At 36.6% G+C, this 18,740-nt stretch overlaps 3 protein-coding genes and 1 non-coding gene across 6 annotated transcripts; 1 reads left to right on the top strand and 3 right to left on the bottom strand.

The window, feature by feature from the left end:
* Window positions 1-1,242: 1,242 nt before the first annotated feature.
* LOC136242250 (ficolin-2-like) lies at window positions 1,243-1,791 on the bottom strand. Its single transcript, XM_066033665.1, has one exon. It carries the CDS (start codon window positions 1,789-1,791, stop codon window positions 1,243-1,245), a length of 549 nt encoding a protein of 182 aa, XP_065889737.1.
* Window positions 1,792-4,023: 2,232 nt separating this feature from the next.
* Window positions 4,024-9,923, top strand: LOC136242718 (beta-1,3-N-acetylglucosaminyltransferase lunatic fringe-like). Of its 3 annotated transcripts, none has more exons than XM_066034168.1 (7): window positions 4,024-4,180; window positions 4,948-4,989; window positions 6,155-6,243; window positions 8,645-8,709; window positions 9,201-9,295; window positions 9,627-9,688; window positions 9,745-9,923. In XM_066034168.1, exons 3-7 carry the CDS (start codon window positions 6,218-6,220, stop codon window positions 9,818-9,820), a joined length of 324 nt encoding a protein of 107 aa, XP_065890240.1. In that variant the 5' UTR covers window positions 4,024-4,180; window positions 4,948-4,989; window positions 6,155-6,217; the 3' UTR covers window positions 9,821-9,923. The 3 variants fall into 3 exon arrangements, with proteins under 3 accessions (XP_065890240.1, XP_065890241.1, XP_065890242.1); XM_066034169.1 differs by having other exon boundaries at window positions 6,186-6,243; XM_066034170.1 differs by lacking the exon at window positions 6,155-6,243.
* Trnai-uau (transfer RNA isoleucine (anticodon UAU)) lies at window positions 6,980-7,066 on the bottom strand. The gene is given in 2 exon segments: window positions 6,980-7,015; window positions 7,029-7,066. It is a non-coding gene; the product is annotated as a tRNA-Ile (tRNA).
* A 966-nt stretch (window positions 9,924-10,889) lies between the features above and the next one.
* Window positions 10,890-11,558, bottom strand: LOC136242251 (ficolin-1-like). Its single transcript, XM_066033666.1, has one exon. It carries the CDS (start codon window positions 11,556-11,558, stop codon window positions 10,890-10,892), a length of 669 nt encoding a protein of 222 aa, XP_065889738.1.
* Window positions 11,559-18,740: the final 7,182 nt, after the last annotated feature.

Raw genomic sequence — 18,740 nt, forward strand, 5'->3', positions numbered from 1 at the left:
ATGGAACCACAAGCAAATTGCCTCTGAGCATACTTAATGCTTCACTGTGTTTCATCTACTACTCTGCATCCAATGCACATACACATACTAACAATGAGGCAAGCGTTACTCATTTGCCTTTTGTATATCTAGATCATTTTTTGAATGTTGTATTAAGCTGTTTTGTACTTTAGTATTGTGAATTTAGTTCACAATCAATGTACATTTTTTAAATTCATATGCTCATGTGACCAGGATATCAACCAAGAGGAATATTTTGCTTTTATTACGTATGCTAAAGAACGTTTGACTTCATGCATAGCCATGCAATAGGTCTTCGGCTGCCAGCAATGTTTGTCTCTGTCCCAGCAGATACAGATTGGTAACTGTCATTGCCTGGACAGTTACCAGTTTACTTCACACACTGTACAAGTATGGTAACTGTTTCAAATAACAGCCCACCAATTATTTCCAATGGAACATGATAATACTGTAAATTGCCAGGATATACAGTTTTGATATCACTTACCTGGAAAACTAACAAGTCTCCACACATCATTCATTCATTGTATATGGACAAGACCAACTATTATAAATAAAGTCATCAGTGTCAGTAGTATGTAAGTATCACAAGATGTAATGCAGCACTAGAGGTATGCACTCCTAAATTAATTAGTTTCATTACCAGTTTTACTGGAAGGTGAGCACAAAGCCTGAATGGCAGTGCTGATAGCTAGTGATAAATGTAATTTGAAAAATTGTGATTTGTTAATTCCAATTGTTTTAAATTACAAAACCAGGAGATGCTTTCCAGAAAATGAGATACACAGATACCTATCTGTTAATAGGAGATGTCTAATCATTTTAGAGAACCTCTCCAGAGGCCTCTTAATGATTATAAAGACCTCATTATCTCCCAAAGATCAAAGGATTTTCTAAAGAAAGTTAGGGAGTCATGCAGCTACAATATACGTGTACTAGCACTAGCTATGACAGAAGAGTTCTGTATTAATGAAAAAAATGTATTAGCTAATGTAAGTGTCCTGTGTTTGGTTAGTCTGTCTCAGTACCAGGTGAATTGGAGTGTCTGCATTGTTCATCACAAGTGACAGATACACAGTTCATCCCCAATCTTTACATGTTTAATATACCACCACAGTTCCATTTTGTATATATGAATGAAGATATTATGTTGACATGTATCACAAATGACACAATTTCTGCTTACAGTGTAGCTACAATGAGTGTTGTGCATGTACACTGTTAAATGTTGCAATTGAGTGACCTAATCTTTATCTCAGAGAATGCAATGGTGTTCCACCTGTTTCCATAGATAACCCCATTACGTAGATTATATTGGCGGTTAGGGTTCACATGATGATAATTACTGTACCACCATCCTCCAGCTGGGTTGTTAGCACCATAACGATCTATTGCACAGTTACTATACCATATATCATTATCACTGTCTTTGGTAGTGAAGTACATTTTATTGTGAATTGCCATTGGATCAATAGTGGTCCTCTGAAGTCCTCCAACACTTAATTTATATTTTTCAGAAGCTGATGCAACTTTAAACTGTTCATAATGGAGGAAAACTTTAGTGTTATCATCTAAGGTGAGGTCCATTCTCATTTCCCAACCACCTTGACCAGTAAGACAATGGAGGGCTCTAAGTCCGTACCAAAATCCACCCCTCAAATTGCCAAATCCATCTTCATACTCAGCCCAGGTCCTGTTAAAGTCAACAGATCCATCTTGTCTTCTCTGTACCACTAACCATCCTCCTAGTATTGCAATACACTTCTGCATCATAACATTTCACTCCACAGAAATTGACCATGGTGTACACTCCAGATTTCCTCTTGTTGAAGACACTAGTGTTGAAACCAAGACAACAGCACTTTTCAATAGGAGCATTTTCTTTAGGACATTCAGGCTAGCTAGAACTGCAGCTATACCAACAGCCAGTAGTAGTGTTATTGTAGTAGCAGTAGTCATTGTAGAGCTACTGATGAACTATAGTGATCACCTCACAATGTGATCTCTTTTATACTTGGAGAAGTGCAGTGTGGTGTCTTGTAATAATTTGTGTGAAATGTACATATATAAACTTCAAAGATCTAATTAACTGTTAATAATATTTGCACACACACTACACCTTTATGTACGTTTACACTTGCTTGTCGAGTCCTGTACATTACATATAATTAATTAATTAATTAATTATGCTCAATGCTTTCAGGCACCTATTATGCTCATAATTATGCCAGCATAATCAGCGGGTCCCTAATTCCATGTGACCTGGCCTTGATAAGCAGATGGCTATGTACATATATAAGACAGGTGGGTTACTGTACAAGGTTGAGGAGTACACATGTGCTTGGCCTTATTATGCAGGTGGTCTCAAAAACTTTTGGTTATAGCAAGATTGCTGCACTTTTTTTTTTAAGGCTTTACAGCACAAGTGCTGAAGGTCTGTAGGATACCTGGTCCTACAGTCTGTCTAAAGTTGTTACAGAAAGTGTGTTTGAAAAGGTGGAGAAAGGAGAAAAAAATCCATGACTGGACCTGGGCAGCCTCAAACCTGCAGCCATCCGATTAGCGCTCGAACGCTTACAGGAGTCTGACTTTGTTGTGTAATCTGCTGAATGTGTCATAGATAATTAATCCATTATGTTTCTGTGCAATTTCCAGCACAAAACTCTTGAACTCAGCTAGACAGTTACCTTGTAAAAACTTTACGTCCTACCAAACGTATATCCTGTTGTGGATACATAGAGATACCAGCACTAGTGAGTGAGCTGGAAATACATTATACTCTATTTGAGAAATTGAATGTTATATTGGAATATCTGTAAGTCAGTAGGATTGTATCATTACTACCCCTTTAAGGGAAAAAGAACAGCTTAAAAAAATTCAGTTACAGGAGCTAATGCATATCAGTACAGTCAATCTTCTGGCTCAGCATTAAATTGTGTGGAAAGAATATCAAAATGGTTATGTACAGGTGGGTTACTGTACAATTTACAGGTGCTTGGCTTTTTATATTAGTGACCCCCTGGTGGCCCCATGTACTATAAAGGTTTTAGGTTGGGGATGAGCTGTATATCACTGTCATGGCAAACTCACAAGGAGTGTGACTTAGTGTAACTTATGAACAATACAGACACTTCAATACACTTGGTACTAAGATGGACTAATCATATACAGGACACTCACATTAGCTATAACATTCTTTGTTAATGCAGAACTCTTCTGGCATAGCTAAAATATGCATGCATATTGTAGCTGTATGACTTCTGTCCACACACCAATAGTTTCCCTAATTTTTCATGTACTAACTATCAGCTAATATCCTTAAAGTTCAGCTATACTTAAATTTTACATTTCTGGCAAACATCTCCTGGTTTTGGTATTTTAGTTTACCATGCACAATTGGAATTAACACAATTAAAAATTTCTCAAATTACATTTCTTTACTACTAGCTATCAGCTCTGCCATTCTGCCTTTTCTGTTCACCCTCCAGTAAACTGGTAATGGAACTAATTAATTTAGGAGTGCATACCTCTAGTGCTTCATTACATCTTGTGGAACTTACATACTACTGACACTGATGACTTTAATATTTGTTTATGAAATAGTTGGTCTTGTTCACTGGGTCTGGTATAGTGTGAATACATGATGTGTGGAGACTTGTTAAATTTCCATGTAAGTGATATATCCTGGCAATTTGCAGTATTATTATGTTCCATTGGAAATAATTGGTGGGCTGTTATTAGCTCAGTGATGTATATGAAACAGCTACCATACTTGTACAGTGTCTGGTATGGCCTACTATGAATTGCAATGACAGTTACTAATCTGTATCTGTTTGGAAATCATGGGTTGTATCAAGATGTCTTGGTTTTCAAGTAAGTTGCTACTTTGGTCCTAAACTAAGTATCATGTGTATTTTAGGTAATCCTTGTTTTGAGTGTAGTATACATGTTGACAGACCTGTGCCACTCCATATATAACAGCCACTCTATTTCTTCTGTTTCAGATATCAATGGTACTGTCACTTTGACGATGACATGTACATGAACATCCCTGCCCTGGGGAAGCTGTTAGAGCAATATGATCCACACCAGCCGCACTATATTGGTAGATGGCTGAAAGAAGTTTGGGGACCAATGCCTAGAAGTTAATTACACAGGCGTATGTTAAAATGTACAGTTCTGTATAGAGTGTGAGCAATAGCTAGAAAATGCTTGGCGGTGTGACCTAGTGTATATGTGATTTAATTGGTATAATTTTGGTAAATTTTTGTCGTACCATCATAAATGATGCTAGTATGGCAAATACTAGAATTGAACCAAATACAGTTGTATTGCATGGACAGTGTTTTTGGCTTTGTAGGCTTCTGTATTTACTATAGTTTTCTCAAATAGTTGAATGAGTCTACAGTAGGTGGGCTTTTCTGTAATTAGGGTTGTGTAATGTAGTGAAAATAACAGACCTGTTGCCATATACAATCTTATAGTACGGTTTGGGTTTTCCTACCCAAAAATACCAACCCTGCAAAGCCTTCCAAAAAATTTTTTTACTAGGCTAACTGATGTTTTTAAGGCTATGGACTTGATTTCTTCACTGCTCGACATCACCTAGGCCTGAGATGTGCCTTTTTGCCAAACACAGTAGCTTTTTGTTTCATTGTTCTCTACTCAAATATAAAATTTTTAATTTTTCCATGAACATTTTTTATGTTAGCCTATCAGTAGATTGATAGTAAATCTCTTAGATACTGGAATAGTTCAGTGTTATACAGTAGGTCAGTACATCTCTAGTTGTGAACTGGACTTTGCTGCCAAGCTTTTTATACTCTTACACTTCTGCTCTTCTGTAATACATGTGTGATAGAGTAATAAGAAAAGGTTACACCACATAGCACATGTATTTAATTGTATTCTTTTGTGTTTATAAAGCTCAATCAGAAGGAATTTGATAATGTTGCCAGCTTCAATTACGTAAGTCGGAGTTCTGTGTATTTGTACATGTTTGACGCCATACTTGAGAACAGTTGTGCACTGTTAGTAGAGTGGCTAAGCAAAATAATTGTTTACTTCTTAATTCATACTATTTCATATTAGATACGGTGCCATTAAAATTACCAATCATATCATGCTCAGAGAACTTGACAAGTGAACTTAGTAGAAATTGTATTGGGGAAGCCATAAAGTGTTCAATAATGAAACTTTGCATCTGCATAGACGAGCAAGGGATTGTCATATCCAAAAGTTGATCAAGGGAGGTGTCCATCCAGATCATCCATTAGCTTGCCATATAAAAAGCAGAGAGAGTCACGGTATATGAAGCCGTAGATGTGCAATGGATTGTGCCTGTTCTTTTAATACTGAAATATCGGCTTCATTAAAAACAGTTTATTTTATCACATTTTAGATTTTTTGATTGCGCCTGTAAATTTGAAACACTCATGCGATTTAAGCAAAAACAAAGAATAATGATTTTGAATGTACTTGTATGGTTTTCTAACCAGCTAGAAATGGGCTTATAACCTAGTTTATAAAAGTTTCAAAACGTGCCCTAAGGCAATGATTTTAGCATGGCATTGTATCTCAAATGATTTAGTATACCTTACTCAACTTCCACAGACAATTTGGTGTTTTTGTCACGAAGTGAACGATTTCATCACAATTTGTTGCTTAGGCCACTATGTGTACATGAGAATCATATAAAGGAACTTTATTTTTCTATTGTGTGATAGTTGAGAGGTTGATCATGCATCACCAAACATCTTGTGATTTCTCAGCATGTTTTTCTAATGCATCAACTGTAGGATCAACATATCACACCTCCCAATTAGAGTTCTTTCTCAATCACCCCCAATGGCTTTCCTATTAAAGAAGCAAGTGTGACATCATTCAAACTTCTTGTAAATGTGACGAAAGCTTTTAAAAATATCAATGCTAATTCCAAGCACCGTGTTTGATTTCAAGCACCATGTTGGCTTCACAATCACATGTGTCATAGGACACTTGTTGAACGTGTATCAAAACTACAGATAGTGTAACACTCTAACAGAACAGTTGGGCTGTGTTATGAGGTTATTTGTGTGAATGATACATATAATTATTGGCAGTTTTCATTTTTGCTAAATTAATTTCACTGTAGACTGTTAGAAGATGTTTGTATTGGTGTGCAGGTGGCTATGGCTATTGTTTGAGCCATGCTGTTATGATGGAAGCTTGTCGCATTCTACTGTGAGTACAAGTGTGATGTGTATGCATGTATTGTGTATATGTGTCTAGTTGTGTATGTATGTAAGTGTGTGTGGTGTGTGTGTGTGTGTATGTGTGTGTGTGTATGTGTGTGTGTGTATGTGTGTATGTGTGTGTTTAGCATGAGTGTGTCTGGTGTTTAATTGTGTGCATAGTGAAGTATAGTGTAGTGCAGTGTAGTGTGGTGGTGTGTGATACATGCATGCACATAAGCACGTGTATCACTGTTCTGAATTTAATAGGATTGGCCTTTCGTTGCAAAGTCTCATATGTATGTGCTTATATGCAACTGTTCAGTTCTATAGAATATAATGTATGCAGTACACTTTGACTTGACCACCACTACCTAATAAGACCAAGGACAAATTAATCTTATGTTTCAAGGATGTGAAGGATCAGTGCTAGCAAACCCGAAAACATAAATAAAAAATCTCCTTAAAAGGGTGTTAATATGGCTGTAGACATTGTGTAAGCAATCATAGGTTTGAAGTAAAGGGAAGCTCCTTCACTTGGCTCAACTTCGTATCTAGATACTCTAATACAGCAGTCACATATGTCACAGATCAAGCATAAGGAGCTTTAGTGAGATGCACTTTTATGACCTACCAGTATGTGAAGTCTTTTGAAAACTTACACTATCTTTCATGGTGAGTGTAGAGAAAGAGTCTTCAAGAGTTATGCAAAAAGTATGTTTGAAAAACATGAAGCAAAAAAATACTTCCCCAGGGGAGGCTTGAACTCCCGACCTTCGCATATCTGATACTGTTTATAAGTACGACGCGCTAACCAACTGCGCCACTGGGGAACTGGTGGTTATCATAGCTTTAATACCAGTTTTATAACTTATATTTTGTTCAGAAATAAGCATTTAAACTTCTCCAATGGCCTTGATACTGCAGGCAATGTAAATGTACTGTGCTAGTAGTACTGTAGTTTGGAAGCCTTTTAGGAAAGGGTATATGTTGCTAACAGATGTCCATTTGATTAAAACATGTCAGCTGTTTCAACTAGATAGTATAAAGTACAATTTCTTGTTGAAGTTGCTATTTAATAATGACATGGTACTAGTATTAACATCACTAGAGCCATTTGACTGCCACCTTTGATTTTTTAACCCTGACGTTTTAAAGGCTACACTCTTTGTACAGCACAGCCTCAGCGTGACTGATCATTAGGTCATACCAAATTAATTTCTAATAGGGCTGGAAAGATCATGGTTTTTTAGTATTCGAGTACTCTCTAGAGTTAACGATTGAGTACTCACGAATACGCTATACTTTTAGCCATACCTATTTGACATGTTTTGTACCAACCTTAAACAGTTTGCAGCTTTTCAAGTAACAACAATGATACACACACTGTATTAAAGTCCTGATGTTAATGTCCCTGACAAAACATTATGCCAATCAAAACTCTACAGCCTCCATTGTGTCACTCCCTGATGACAAATACATCATGTGAGCTGGGTAATGTGATCTTAACGAGTACTCGAGTACCAATTTTACTATCCGAGTACCAAAATCCTTAATGAGTACTCGTCGAGTATTAGTATTTGTTTCAGTCCTAATTTCTAATTACTTTTTACCCTCTCATAAAAATCAGGCAGGTCAAAAAATTAAAAAGTAATCAAATTTCAGCTGTACTTGTCTAAAAGAAGGTTGGGAACAGTTTAGGTACCATTTGAAAATATTTATCTTATAATTGCCTAGTTTTGTTTGGAATTTCACATGAACTTTAGCAGTCACACTACAAAGCCAGTAAATGATGGGCTGACCTGATTTTCGTTAATTAGCTCTTAAATATCTTGCTTTGGATAAGTAACCATTGTTTGTAAAAACATTTAGTTTTTGTAATCTATAAAGCACTGTTTCACATGCTATTATAACCAGGTATGTGCATTGTTCACACATTTTTTTTTTTTGCTTTAATGGCGCTTTAATCAATTCTGACCTCCCGTAGTGTCTAACCAGAGAAGGTATGACACTCACATGAGCTAATATATAAGATTTGTATAAAGTAATTTAAAAGCTGTATTATGAGGATATTAGGTACTGATTGAACACTTTGTTTATGCATAATTTAGTGATGTTGTGAATCCCAGTGTTTTGATATTAGTATACAAACCTATTGGAGATGTCATCTATTTTACTGCACATAATGGAAGACAAACAGCAACAATGGAATAAGATAGCACTGGAAACTGTACTCAAGATGCTCCGTACACTATAAAGCCAGATTAAGCAGTAGTCAATTAACATTAACCTTTTGATAGCACTTAACTAACATGTGTTGTACCTTCTCTGATTTAAAGTTTAGTATAAGATTTTTGTATTGGAAATATAATCCCACTTATGTAGTAAGTGAACATATATTGTTTGTACAGTGGTGATGTCAATTACTGCAAAGTAACTTTAAACACTGATGATGTTTCTGTGGGAATTGTTGTAGGTAAGCTCTTATATATGCCTTTACCACTGTCTCTGTATTTGTGTTTGCTATACATACGTATCTATACCTTATATGTTACGTGAGCACAAGGGATTGCCTGATATATATGCCCAAAGCCTGAGGGCTCAGCCCAGGGACTACGAGCATACATATCAGGCTAATTCCAAGAAGGCAGTTGATAATAGATAAATACTTAGATTAAAACGAAGAAAATCCATCACTTCAATCCATCACTTCTGAGTGTGGCACTCAACTGGACATTGGGTAGCCTGCAAATTGACTCCTGGGATTGGAGGGAGTATTTTGGCCCATTTTCTGTTTCACCTTATTAGCTAAGTTTTAAGTGGTTTGTTTATTGTCCATGTCCTAACTTCAGCATTAGGTTAGGTAACCTTCATTGTGAGCTCTATCGATTACCAATGTTTAATGGTATTGTTCTTCATTATGTATGTTACCAACAGAATGTGTATATATATATATATGCTTTATAGGTGCAATACTGGGAATTAATCTCACTGACATTGACGAGATTCATAGCCAGCGTGAGGATCTGAGCCATTCCAGCTTGGAACAGACTATGAACTATGTATGTGTGTTTGTGAGTATATAGTGTGCATGCATGCGTGTATGAGTGCTTATGTGTGTAGTACTGTGTACACACAGACATACACAGGATGATTATTCAATAGAAACAACATGTGGATGTGCTGACCCCATAGTTGGCTGTAAATATCAGGCAATGCAAGGTTTTGTTTAACCTTTGTTTACACAAGCAATTGGTTTTACATTTGTTAGTATAAGAGAATCATGGACTGTGTATGTGTTTGCTAATATGTCATGTGAGAATTCTGTATTCTTCTATCAGGTTTTTTAACAATTACACTTACATATTTGATAGTGTATCTCTGTATTTATAGGTTACTGTAAGTGCAAATGAACAGGTCAATTTAAAAACTCCTTTTTCCAATGATAAGTACAGGTAGGTGACATACATATTTAATACTGTCATTCCTTATTGTTTTCATATTTTTATAGATTTATGGCATTGCACTGTCTCTTGTACCCCAGTGTGTCATGGTGCCAACATCAGAAAATTGTTACACAAACATAACATACATAACTACATGTATATAGTATACAGTACAGTTGTATAATTCAGATCAGTAACTTGTTTTAAAACAGTGTGACCTTATTAATGTGGAATTAATGTATAAGGGACAAGATCTTATAGGTGTGTCAGTAAATGGAACCACAGCTTCGAGATGAGCATACTTAATGCTTCACTGTATTTCGTTTGATTTCTGCTACTCTGCATCCAATGTACATGCACATACTAACAATGAGGCAAGCGTTACTCATTTGCCATTTATATGTCTGCCATGCAGGCATTGCCTGGATCATTATTTGAATGTTGTTTTGTACGTACTTTAGTATCGTGAATTTAGTCCACAATCAAGTTACATTTATCACACTGTTTTTCGTATGTTCATATGACCAGGATACCAACCAAGAGTAATATTTTGCTTTATAAACTATTACTTACGCTAAAGAACATTATGACTTCCTTCATGCATGCATAGCCATGCAATATATAGGTCTTCGGCTGCCAGCAATGTTTGTCTCTGTCCCAGCAGATACAGATTGGTAACTGTCATTGCCTGGACAGTAGGTCATACCAGTTCACTTCACACACTGTACAAGTACGGTAGCTCATTGCTGAGCTAATAACAGTCCACCACGTATTTCCAATGGAACATGATAATACTGTAAATCACCAGGATATACAGTTTTGATATCATTTACCTGGAAAACTAACAAGTCTCCACACATCATTCATTGTATACCAGACCCAGTGAACAAGACCAACTACTTCATGGTAATAAATATTAAAATCATCAGTGTTGGTAATATAATAGTGTAAGTGCTACAAGATGTGATGCATGTTCACAAATGACAGATACACAGCTCATCCCCAACCTTTACATGTTTAGTATACCACCACATTTCCATCTTGTATATACTATATCAATGAAGATAATTATGTTGACATGTATCACAAATTACACAATTTCTTCATACAGTGTAGCTACAATGATAATAACTGATCTACACTCTAGTGTCACTACTGGTCTATAGTTAACTGATATACTGTACTGTATGAGTGTTGTGCATGTATACTGTTAAATGTTGCAGTTGAGTGGCCTGATCTTTATTTCAGAGAATGCAATGGTGTACCACCTGTCTCCAAGGTAAACCCCATGGCGTAGATTATATTGACGGTTAGGGTTCACACGATGACAATTACTGTACCACCATCCTCCAGCTGGGTTGTTAGCACCATAATCATTTATTGCACAGTTTCTAGACCATATATCATTATCACTGTCTTTGGTGGTGAAATTCATTCCGTTGTGAACTGCTGCCATTGGATTAAAAGTGGTCCCCTGAAATCCTCCAACACTTAGTTTATATTTTTCAGTAGCTGATGCAACTTTAAACTGTTCATAATGAAGGAAGACTTTAGTGTTATCATCTAAGGTGAGGTCCATTCTCATTTCCCAACCACCTTGACCAGTGAGACAATGGAGAGCTCTAAGTCCGTACCAAAATTCACCCCTCAAATTGCCAAATCCATCTTCATACTCAACCCATGTCCTGTTAAAGTCAACAGATCCATCTTGTCTCCTCTGTACCACTAGCCATCCTCCTCCTCCATTGCCAGTATCACAATACACTTCTGCATCATAACATTTCACCACAGAAATTGACCATGGTGTACACTCCAGATTTCCTCTTGTTGAAGACACTAGTGTTGAAACCAAGACAACAGCAGTTTTCAATAGGAGCATTTTCTTTAGGACATTCAGCTAGAACTGTAGCTATCCCAACAGCCAGTAGTAGTATTATTGTAGTAGTAGTCATTGTAGAGCTACTGATGAACTAGTGATCACCTCACAATGTGATCTCTTTTATACTTGGAGAAGTGAGGTGTGTGTAATTATTTGAATGTAATGTACATATATGGTCAATATACATAGCTAGCTATTGTTGTTGATCACTAAATATTAGTTTAGTAGCTTGTGGTATAGCTATAGGTAATTTGACAGCTTCATCCACACCACAAAATTTAATATCAATACCTTAATAATTTCTATTAAGAACACACAACAGCACCAGTTGAATAATACTCAAATATGGCAATAAAGAACATGAAATATGGTCATATATGGACTTGTACATCATTTGAAGTGTCCAGGATGTTCAGTGCTACATAACCAAATATGGCTACTAGTGTGACTTGTAATAAAGTGGAACTTTTCTAATCCAGTCACTTATGGATCTCAGGAGAGACTTTAAGAGGGTCTCTGAGGTTTCTTGAAACTGGTCATGCAAGATCAAGATACCATAAAGTCACCCTAATACAACAGTCAAGCATCTATTATAATTGTGTACAATATTAAACAAACTGCTGAAATCATGCACTCTCAAACTCAACTTCAGAGGATGGGCCATGCTAGTGTGCTTCTCACACTAATTTACTGGTGTATGCCTTCCTTTCTAGCTGTCTGCCATCACAAAAGGTCTGGATTGGAAACCAGTTGTAAAAATTCCTGGAGTGGCCCATGTGACCTGGCCTTGATAAACAGATGGCTGCTTACATATATAAGACAGGTGGGTTACTACAAGGTGCTTGGCCTTATATCAGTGGTGTATTATGCAGGTGGCCTCAGTTAAAAGAGAACTTTTGGTTATAGCAAGATTGCTGCACCTTGTTGTGTAATCTTTTGAATGTAATTAATCCATTATGTTTCTGTGCAATTTTCCAGCACAAAACTCTTAAACTCAGCTAGACAGTTACCTTGTAAAAATTGATGTCCTACCAAACGTATATCCTGTTGTGGATACATAGAGATACCAGCACTATAGTATGTTCACGTTGAGCTGAATCCTGAAAAACAGCTAAAAATTTTAAGTGGATTTTTTCTCAACAGAGTTAACATTTCAGCCAATCAGATGATAACAGCAAAGGTGTCACCAACAGACACGTATGGTTTGGCTCCACTAGAAGTTCGGGAAACGGCTGTAATGGACACTGTACTTATATGGCTTCCACGTAGGAAATGTATTGTGAAAATTTTGATTGGCCGTAAATATTATGTCAAACATTTGAACAAAAAGATTTTGAAATATTTTTAGCAGGTCAAGCAGTACTACAAATGAGCCAAATTTCAAGATTGTGTGTAATTGCATCTGGGAGTTATTAAATGTTTTTGAGGGTTCAGTTCAACGTGAACATACTATAGTGAGTGAGCTGAAAATATATTATACACTATTTGAGTAAATGAATGTTATATTGGAATATCTGTAAGTCAGTAGGATTGTATCATTACTACCCCTTTAAGGGAAAAAAGAACAGCTTTTAAAAAATCAGTTACAGGAGCTAATGCATATCAGTACAGTCAGTCTTCTGGCTCAGCATTAAATTGTGTGCAGATGTAAAATCTGAAGTGGAAAGAATATCAAAATGGTCATGTACAGGTGGGTTACTATACAATTTACAGGTGCTTGGCTTTTTATATTAGTGACCCCCTGCATGGTGGCCCCATGTACTATAAAGGTTGGGGACGAGCTGTACATCACTGTCATGGCAAACTCACAAGGAGTGTGACTTAGTGTGACTTATGAACGATGCAGACACTTCAATACACTTGGTACTAAGATGGACTAATCATATACAGGACACTCACATTAGCTATAACATTCTTTGTTAATGCAGAACTCTTCTGGCATAGCTAAAATATGCATGCATATTGTAGCTGTATGACTTCTGTCCACACACCAATAATTTCCCTGATTTTCTATGTACTAACTATCAGCTAATATCCTTAAAGTTCAGCTATACTTAAATTTTACATTTCTGGCAAGCATCTCCTGGTTTTGGTATTTTAGTTTACCATGCACAATTGGAATTAACACAAATCACATTTTCTCAAATTACATTTCTTTACTACTAGCTATCAGCTCTGCCATTCTGCCTTTTCTGCCACCTCCAGTAAAACTGATAATGAAACTAATTAATTTGGGAGTGCATACCTCTAGTGTTGCATTACATCTTGTGGAACTTACATACTACTAACACTGATGACTTTAATATTTATTTATGAAATAGTTGGTTTTGTCCACTGGGTTTGGTATAGTGTGAATGCATGATGTGTGGAAACTTGTTAAATTTCCATGTAAGTGATATATCCTGGCAATTTACAGTATTATTATGTTCCATTGGAAATAATTGGTGGGCTGTTATTAGCTCAGTGATGTATATGAAACAGCTACCATACTTGTACAGTGTCTGGTAGTTTATGGTATGACCCACTATGAATTGCAATGACAGTTACCAATCTGCATCTGTTGGGACAGAGACAAACATTGCTGGAAACCAAAGACCTGTTGCATGGCTGTACATGTCATAAATGATGTCAAATATCATTTAGCATAAAAGCAATAGTTGATATAAAAAGTAATTGTTGAAAGCTGAAATAAGGATACAGAATTGTCACATGACTGACATCAGACCACATATACACAGTCTCTAAGACCCATTGCTTGTGCAGCCTTGCATTGCCTGATATACATGCAGCCAATTGCAAGCATGAGACCAGCACATCTACATGCTTGTCATGTTGTTTCCATTGAATAATCACCCCATTGTATGTATGTATGTATGTACGTATGTTTGAATACACAGACATGTATACATAGAGTGGTTTGCCTAGCTATATATGGTTTGCCTAGCTATATATGGTTTGCCTAGCTATGTATGGTTTGCCTAGCTATGTATGGTTTGCCTAGCTATGTATGGTTTGCCTAGCTATGTATGGTTTGCCTAGCTATGTATGGTTTGCCTAGCTATGTATGGTTTGCCTAGCTATGTATGGTTTGCCTAGCTATGTATGGTTTGCCTAGCTATGTATGGTTTTCCTAGCTATGTATGGTTTGCCTAGCTATGTATGGTTTGCCTAGCTATGTATGGTTTTCCTAGCTATGTATGGTTTTCCTAGCTATGTATGGTTTGCCTAGCTATGTATGGTTTGCCTAGCTATATATGGTTTGCCTAGCTATGTATGGTTTGCCTAGCTATATATGGTTTGCCTAGCTATATATGAATTTCATGCAGTCATCAATGTCAATGAGATTATGTCTCAGTATAGCACCTATAGAAGCATATAGCTGAACAAATGGCAAGATACAAAAAACCATGAAATATCAAGAAAAATACCATGAAATATTGGTCACAATTTACTTACTCTACATGCAGCCTCAAATTATTGGGCAGCAAACAAATTATATTACAAAATATCAATACCATATATGGCTCACTATTAGCAAACATGTATACATCACCATGAAATTACAGGAAACTCTACAGCACTGATGGTGCTAACACTCCAAAAGTTGAGATATATGACAACTATATAAGTGGAATGAACAGCAAAAACTACAGTGAGTAGCTACGGTATTAATATGTTTCTACTTCAAAGTGAAGATTTCCCCTGAAGAATTAGGACTGTATAGTTGTACCCAACTTACTCTCATACTAAAAATATTGTTCTTCACTTCATTATTAATTCACCTGATACAGTTGTATATTTTCATTGCACAATTAAAGGAAAACATTTGGTTATAGCTAAATGGCTGCACCTTGCTTTGTAATTTACTGAATGTATTGCCATAATTAAATAATGATGCAATCTAACTGTATGCTTCTGTATAACATAAAACTTGAATTGGACTGGTCAGGTACCTTGTGTATATTGACTTCCTACTAGATGTAAATCCTGTTGAGACGTATACTTAGAGACATCAGCACTAGTGAATGAGTTGAATAAATACCAAAATAATTTAATATACTCTATTAGAGTAATTAAATGCTATACTATAAATCAATAGGACTATGTCATTGTAACTCTTTAGGAAATTAAAAAAACCCTGTTACAGTACCAGTAATGCATATCAGTACAGCCAGCATTAAATTGTGCACAGATAGGATATCTGAGATGGAAAGGATATCAAAATGGCCAAAGCTATAGGTATATTTTTGATGCAGAAGGACTTTCATACATCTGGTGTGCTACATGTAGTGCATGATACATCTTAAATAAAATCATTGACAGGAAAAAATACTATAGTGATGAAAATTTTGGCTGGTATGTTAACAAATGTTTTCATTGAGAAATGACTTGTATGGTGAGCTTTGCAGTTCATCTTTGAAATATATAATGAATTATGAGTTTTGCATAATTTATTTTAACAGTGATTTCAAACTTCATGGACTCGGACCTATTTATATATCTATCTATGTACTTAGTGTTTAGTATATGAATAATGTTAATGATTACCCATCATGATTTACGTAGTTAACTCTTTATAAGTAGAATAATTATAGTTAATAATGTCAGTTAGCTGTGAAGCAGAACCACTGATGAAATTTATGGAGGAATTGTTATACACAGGTAAACTCTTTAAGCCTTTATCACTGTCTCTGTATTTTAGCATTGTCTTGTGTTTATATCTCAGTTTATACATATATATCATATATAGCTATTATGTATATTGTGTCATGTACAGTACACAAGGTTTAGGTAATGGCTAGTAGTCAAGGTATAGCTGCCAGTATAACAGTAGACATGCAGTTTTTTAAATATCAGTTATGATGATTTGGTGGCTAAAACAACTAACCTACAACTGTACATTCTTTGGGTGAAGCCCCAAGTAATTTTAAAAAATTAATAGTGAAGTGAAGAGCACTACCTTTAGTATGAGAGAAAGTTGGCTACAACTGCAGTCCTAATTCTTCAGGGGAAGTCTTCACTTTGAAATAGAAATATATTTAATGTAGCTACTCATTGTGGCAGCTTTTTGCTGTTTAGACGGTAGTTTAATATGCTGCTTGTCGTATCTCAACTTTTGGAGTGCTAGCCTGCACCATCATTGCTGTAGAGTTTCCTGTAATTTCATGGTCATGTTTGCTGCTGGTAATTATATGGTACTGATAGTTTGTAGTATGACTTGCAATAATTTGTGGTTCATAGTATGTGTATAGCATATATGGTAGACTATCAAACAATATGGTAGTACTGTTAAGTAGGGATCACCCTTAAAGTAAGAGGGGAGGTAGGGAACACCCACTTGTATCTAGGGCCGAGCATAAGCACTTAAATAAGTTTGTGGTGTCTAAATATGCTCCTCAAGGAAAGTGCTGATAGGGAAAATTAACACCTCAATATGGTGAAGAAGAATGAAGACCATCCTGATTGAAGATAAAAGGAAAGACAAGGCACAGAGGGCACACACTAGTCGGAACCCTAAAAGGCACACCCACTGGTGAGTTTGTTATTGTGGCATAAAATGGTAGCTGTGTGTGCTGCTTTATTTGGCATCCAGCCTTGCAACTGTGATCAGGTAGGCAGGCGGGCAGGCAGGCGGGCAGGCAGGCAGGCAGGCAGGCAGGCAGGCAGGCAGGCAGGCAGGCAGGCAGGCAGGCAGGCAGGCAGGCAGGCAGGCAGGCAGGCAGGCAGGCAGGCAGGCAGGCAGGCAGGCAGGCAGGCAGGCAGGCAGGCAGGCAGGCAGGCAGGCAGGCAGGCAGGCAGGCAGGCAGGCAGGCAGGCAGGCAGGCAGGCAGGCAGGCAGGCAGGCAGGCAGGCAGGCAGGCAGGCAGATGAAAATTCAAATTTCAGTGATTTTTAAATAAAAATTCTATATCCAGCTTCCTGTAAGTGTTTTCTCGTTTTTAATGCTGTATTTGATTTTTGGACTAACATTATCCCATAAAGGTGATTTTTGTCATGTAAGATGTTTTAAAGATGATTTTTAAAGACAACATTTTAAGCAGTGCTCGTCATTTTTGGGGGGATCCTTGTTTGATATGTACACATGAAGACATACAGACATACATATGACAGTATGATGAAATAACATGAAAAGTGTGAGGATGTGCAGGCCTCATACTTAGCTGTTCATATCAAACAGTGCAAGTGGACCTTTGTTTTGCACAAGCAATATATCTTATAATTATTAATTAGTTAGCAAGAGAATCATGGACTGTGTATGTGTTTGCTAAAAAGTCATGTGATAATTCTGTATTGCTCTTTAGCAATTTGCACTTACACATTTGATAGTGTATCTCTGTGTGTTCATAGGTTACCGTATGTGCAAATGAACTGATCAATTTAAAAACACTTTTTTTCTGACAGGTAGGTGACATACATAACTCAGTACTGTTATTCCTTATTTTTATACTTAATGGAATGCACTGTCTCTTGTACCCCAGTGTGTCATGGTGCCAACATCAGAAAATTGTTACACAAACATAACATGCACAATTACATGTACATAGTATACACTACGCTTGTATATGATTTCAGAACAGTAATTTATTTTACTACTTATTAATGTAGAAGGGACAAGACCTTATAGGTATGTCAGTAAATGGAAATTGCCTTCCTTCAGATGAGTATACTGAATGCTTCACTGTGTTACTCAACACTGATTTCTGCTACTCTGTGTCCAATGCACATACACATACTAACAATGAGGCAAGCATTTGTTGGGATTACTTACTTGCCATTTGTATGCCTGGATCATTACTTGAATGCTGTTTTGTACTTAAGTATTGTGAATTTGGTCCACAACATTTACCACACTATTTTTAATGTTTCAGGATACTCTGCCAACCCAGAGTAATATCTTGCTTTTAAAATGACCTATATATTAAGAATATTTGACTTCCTTCATGCTTGCACATCCATGCAATAGGTCTTCCACTGCCAGAAATGTTTGTCTCTGTCTCAACAGAAACAAATTGGTAAGTACGTAGGTTATACCAGTCTACTTCATAAACTACCACACACTGTACAAGTATGGTAGTTGTTTCGTATCATCAAAAGATCTTATGCATACCATTTTCTAAAGAAAGTTAGGGAGTGTGGAAAGGAGACGTGCACTGCAATATGCATGTATATTGTATAGCTAGC

Source organism: Dysidea avara, chromosome 13, assembly GCF_963678975.1.
Source record: "Dysidea avara chromosome 13, odDysAvar1.4, whole genome shotgun sequence".
Lineage (NCBI taxonomy): Eukaryota > Metazoa > Porifera > Demospongiae > Dictyoceratida > Dysideidae > Dysidea > Dysidea avara.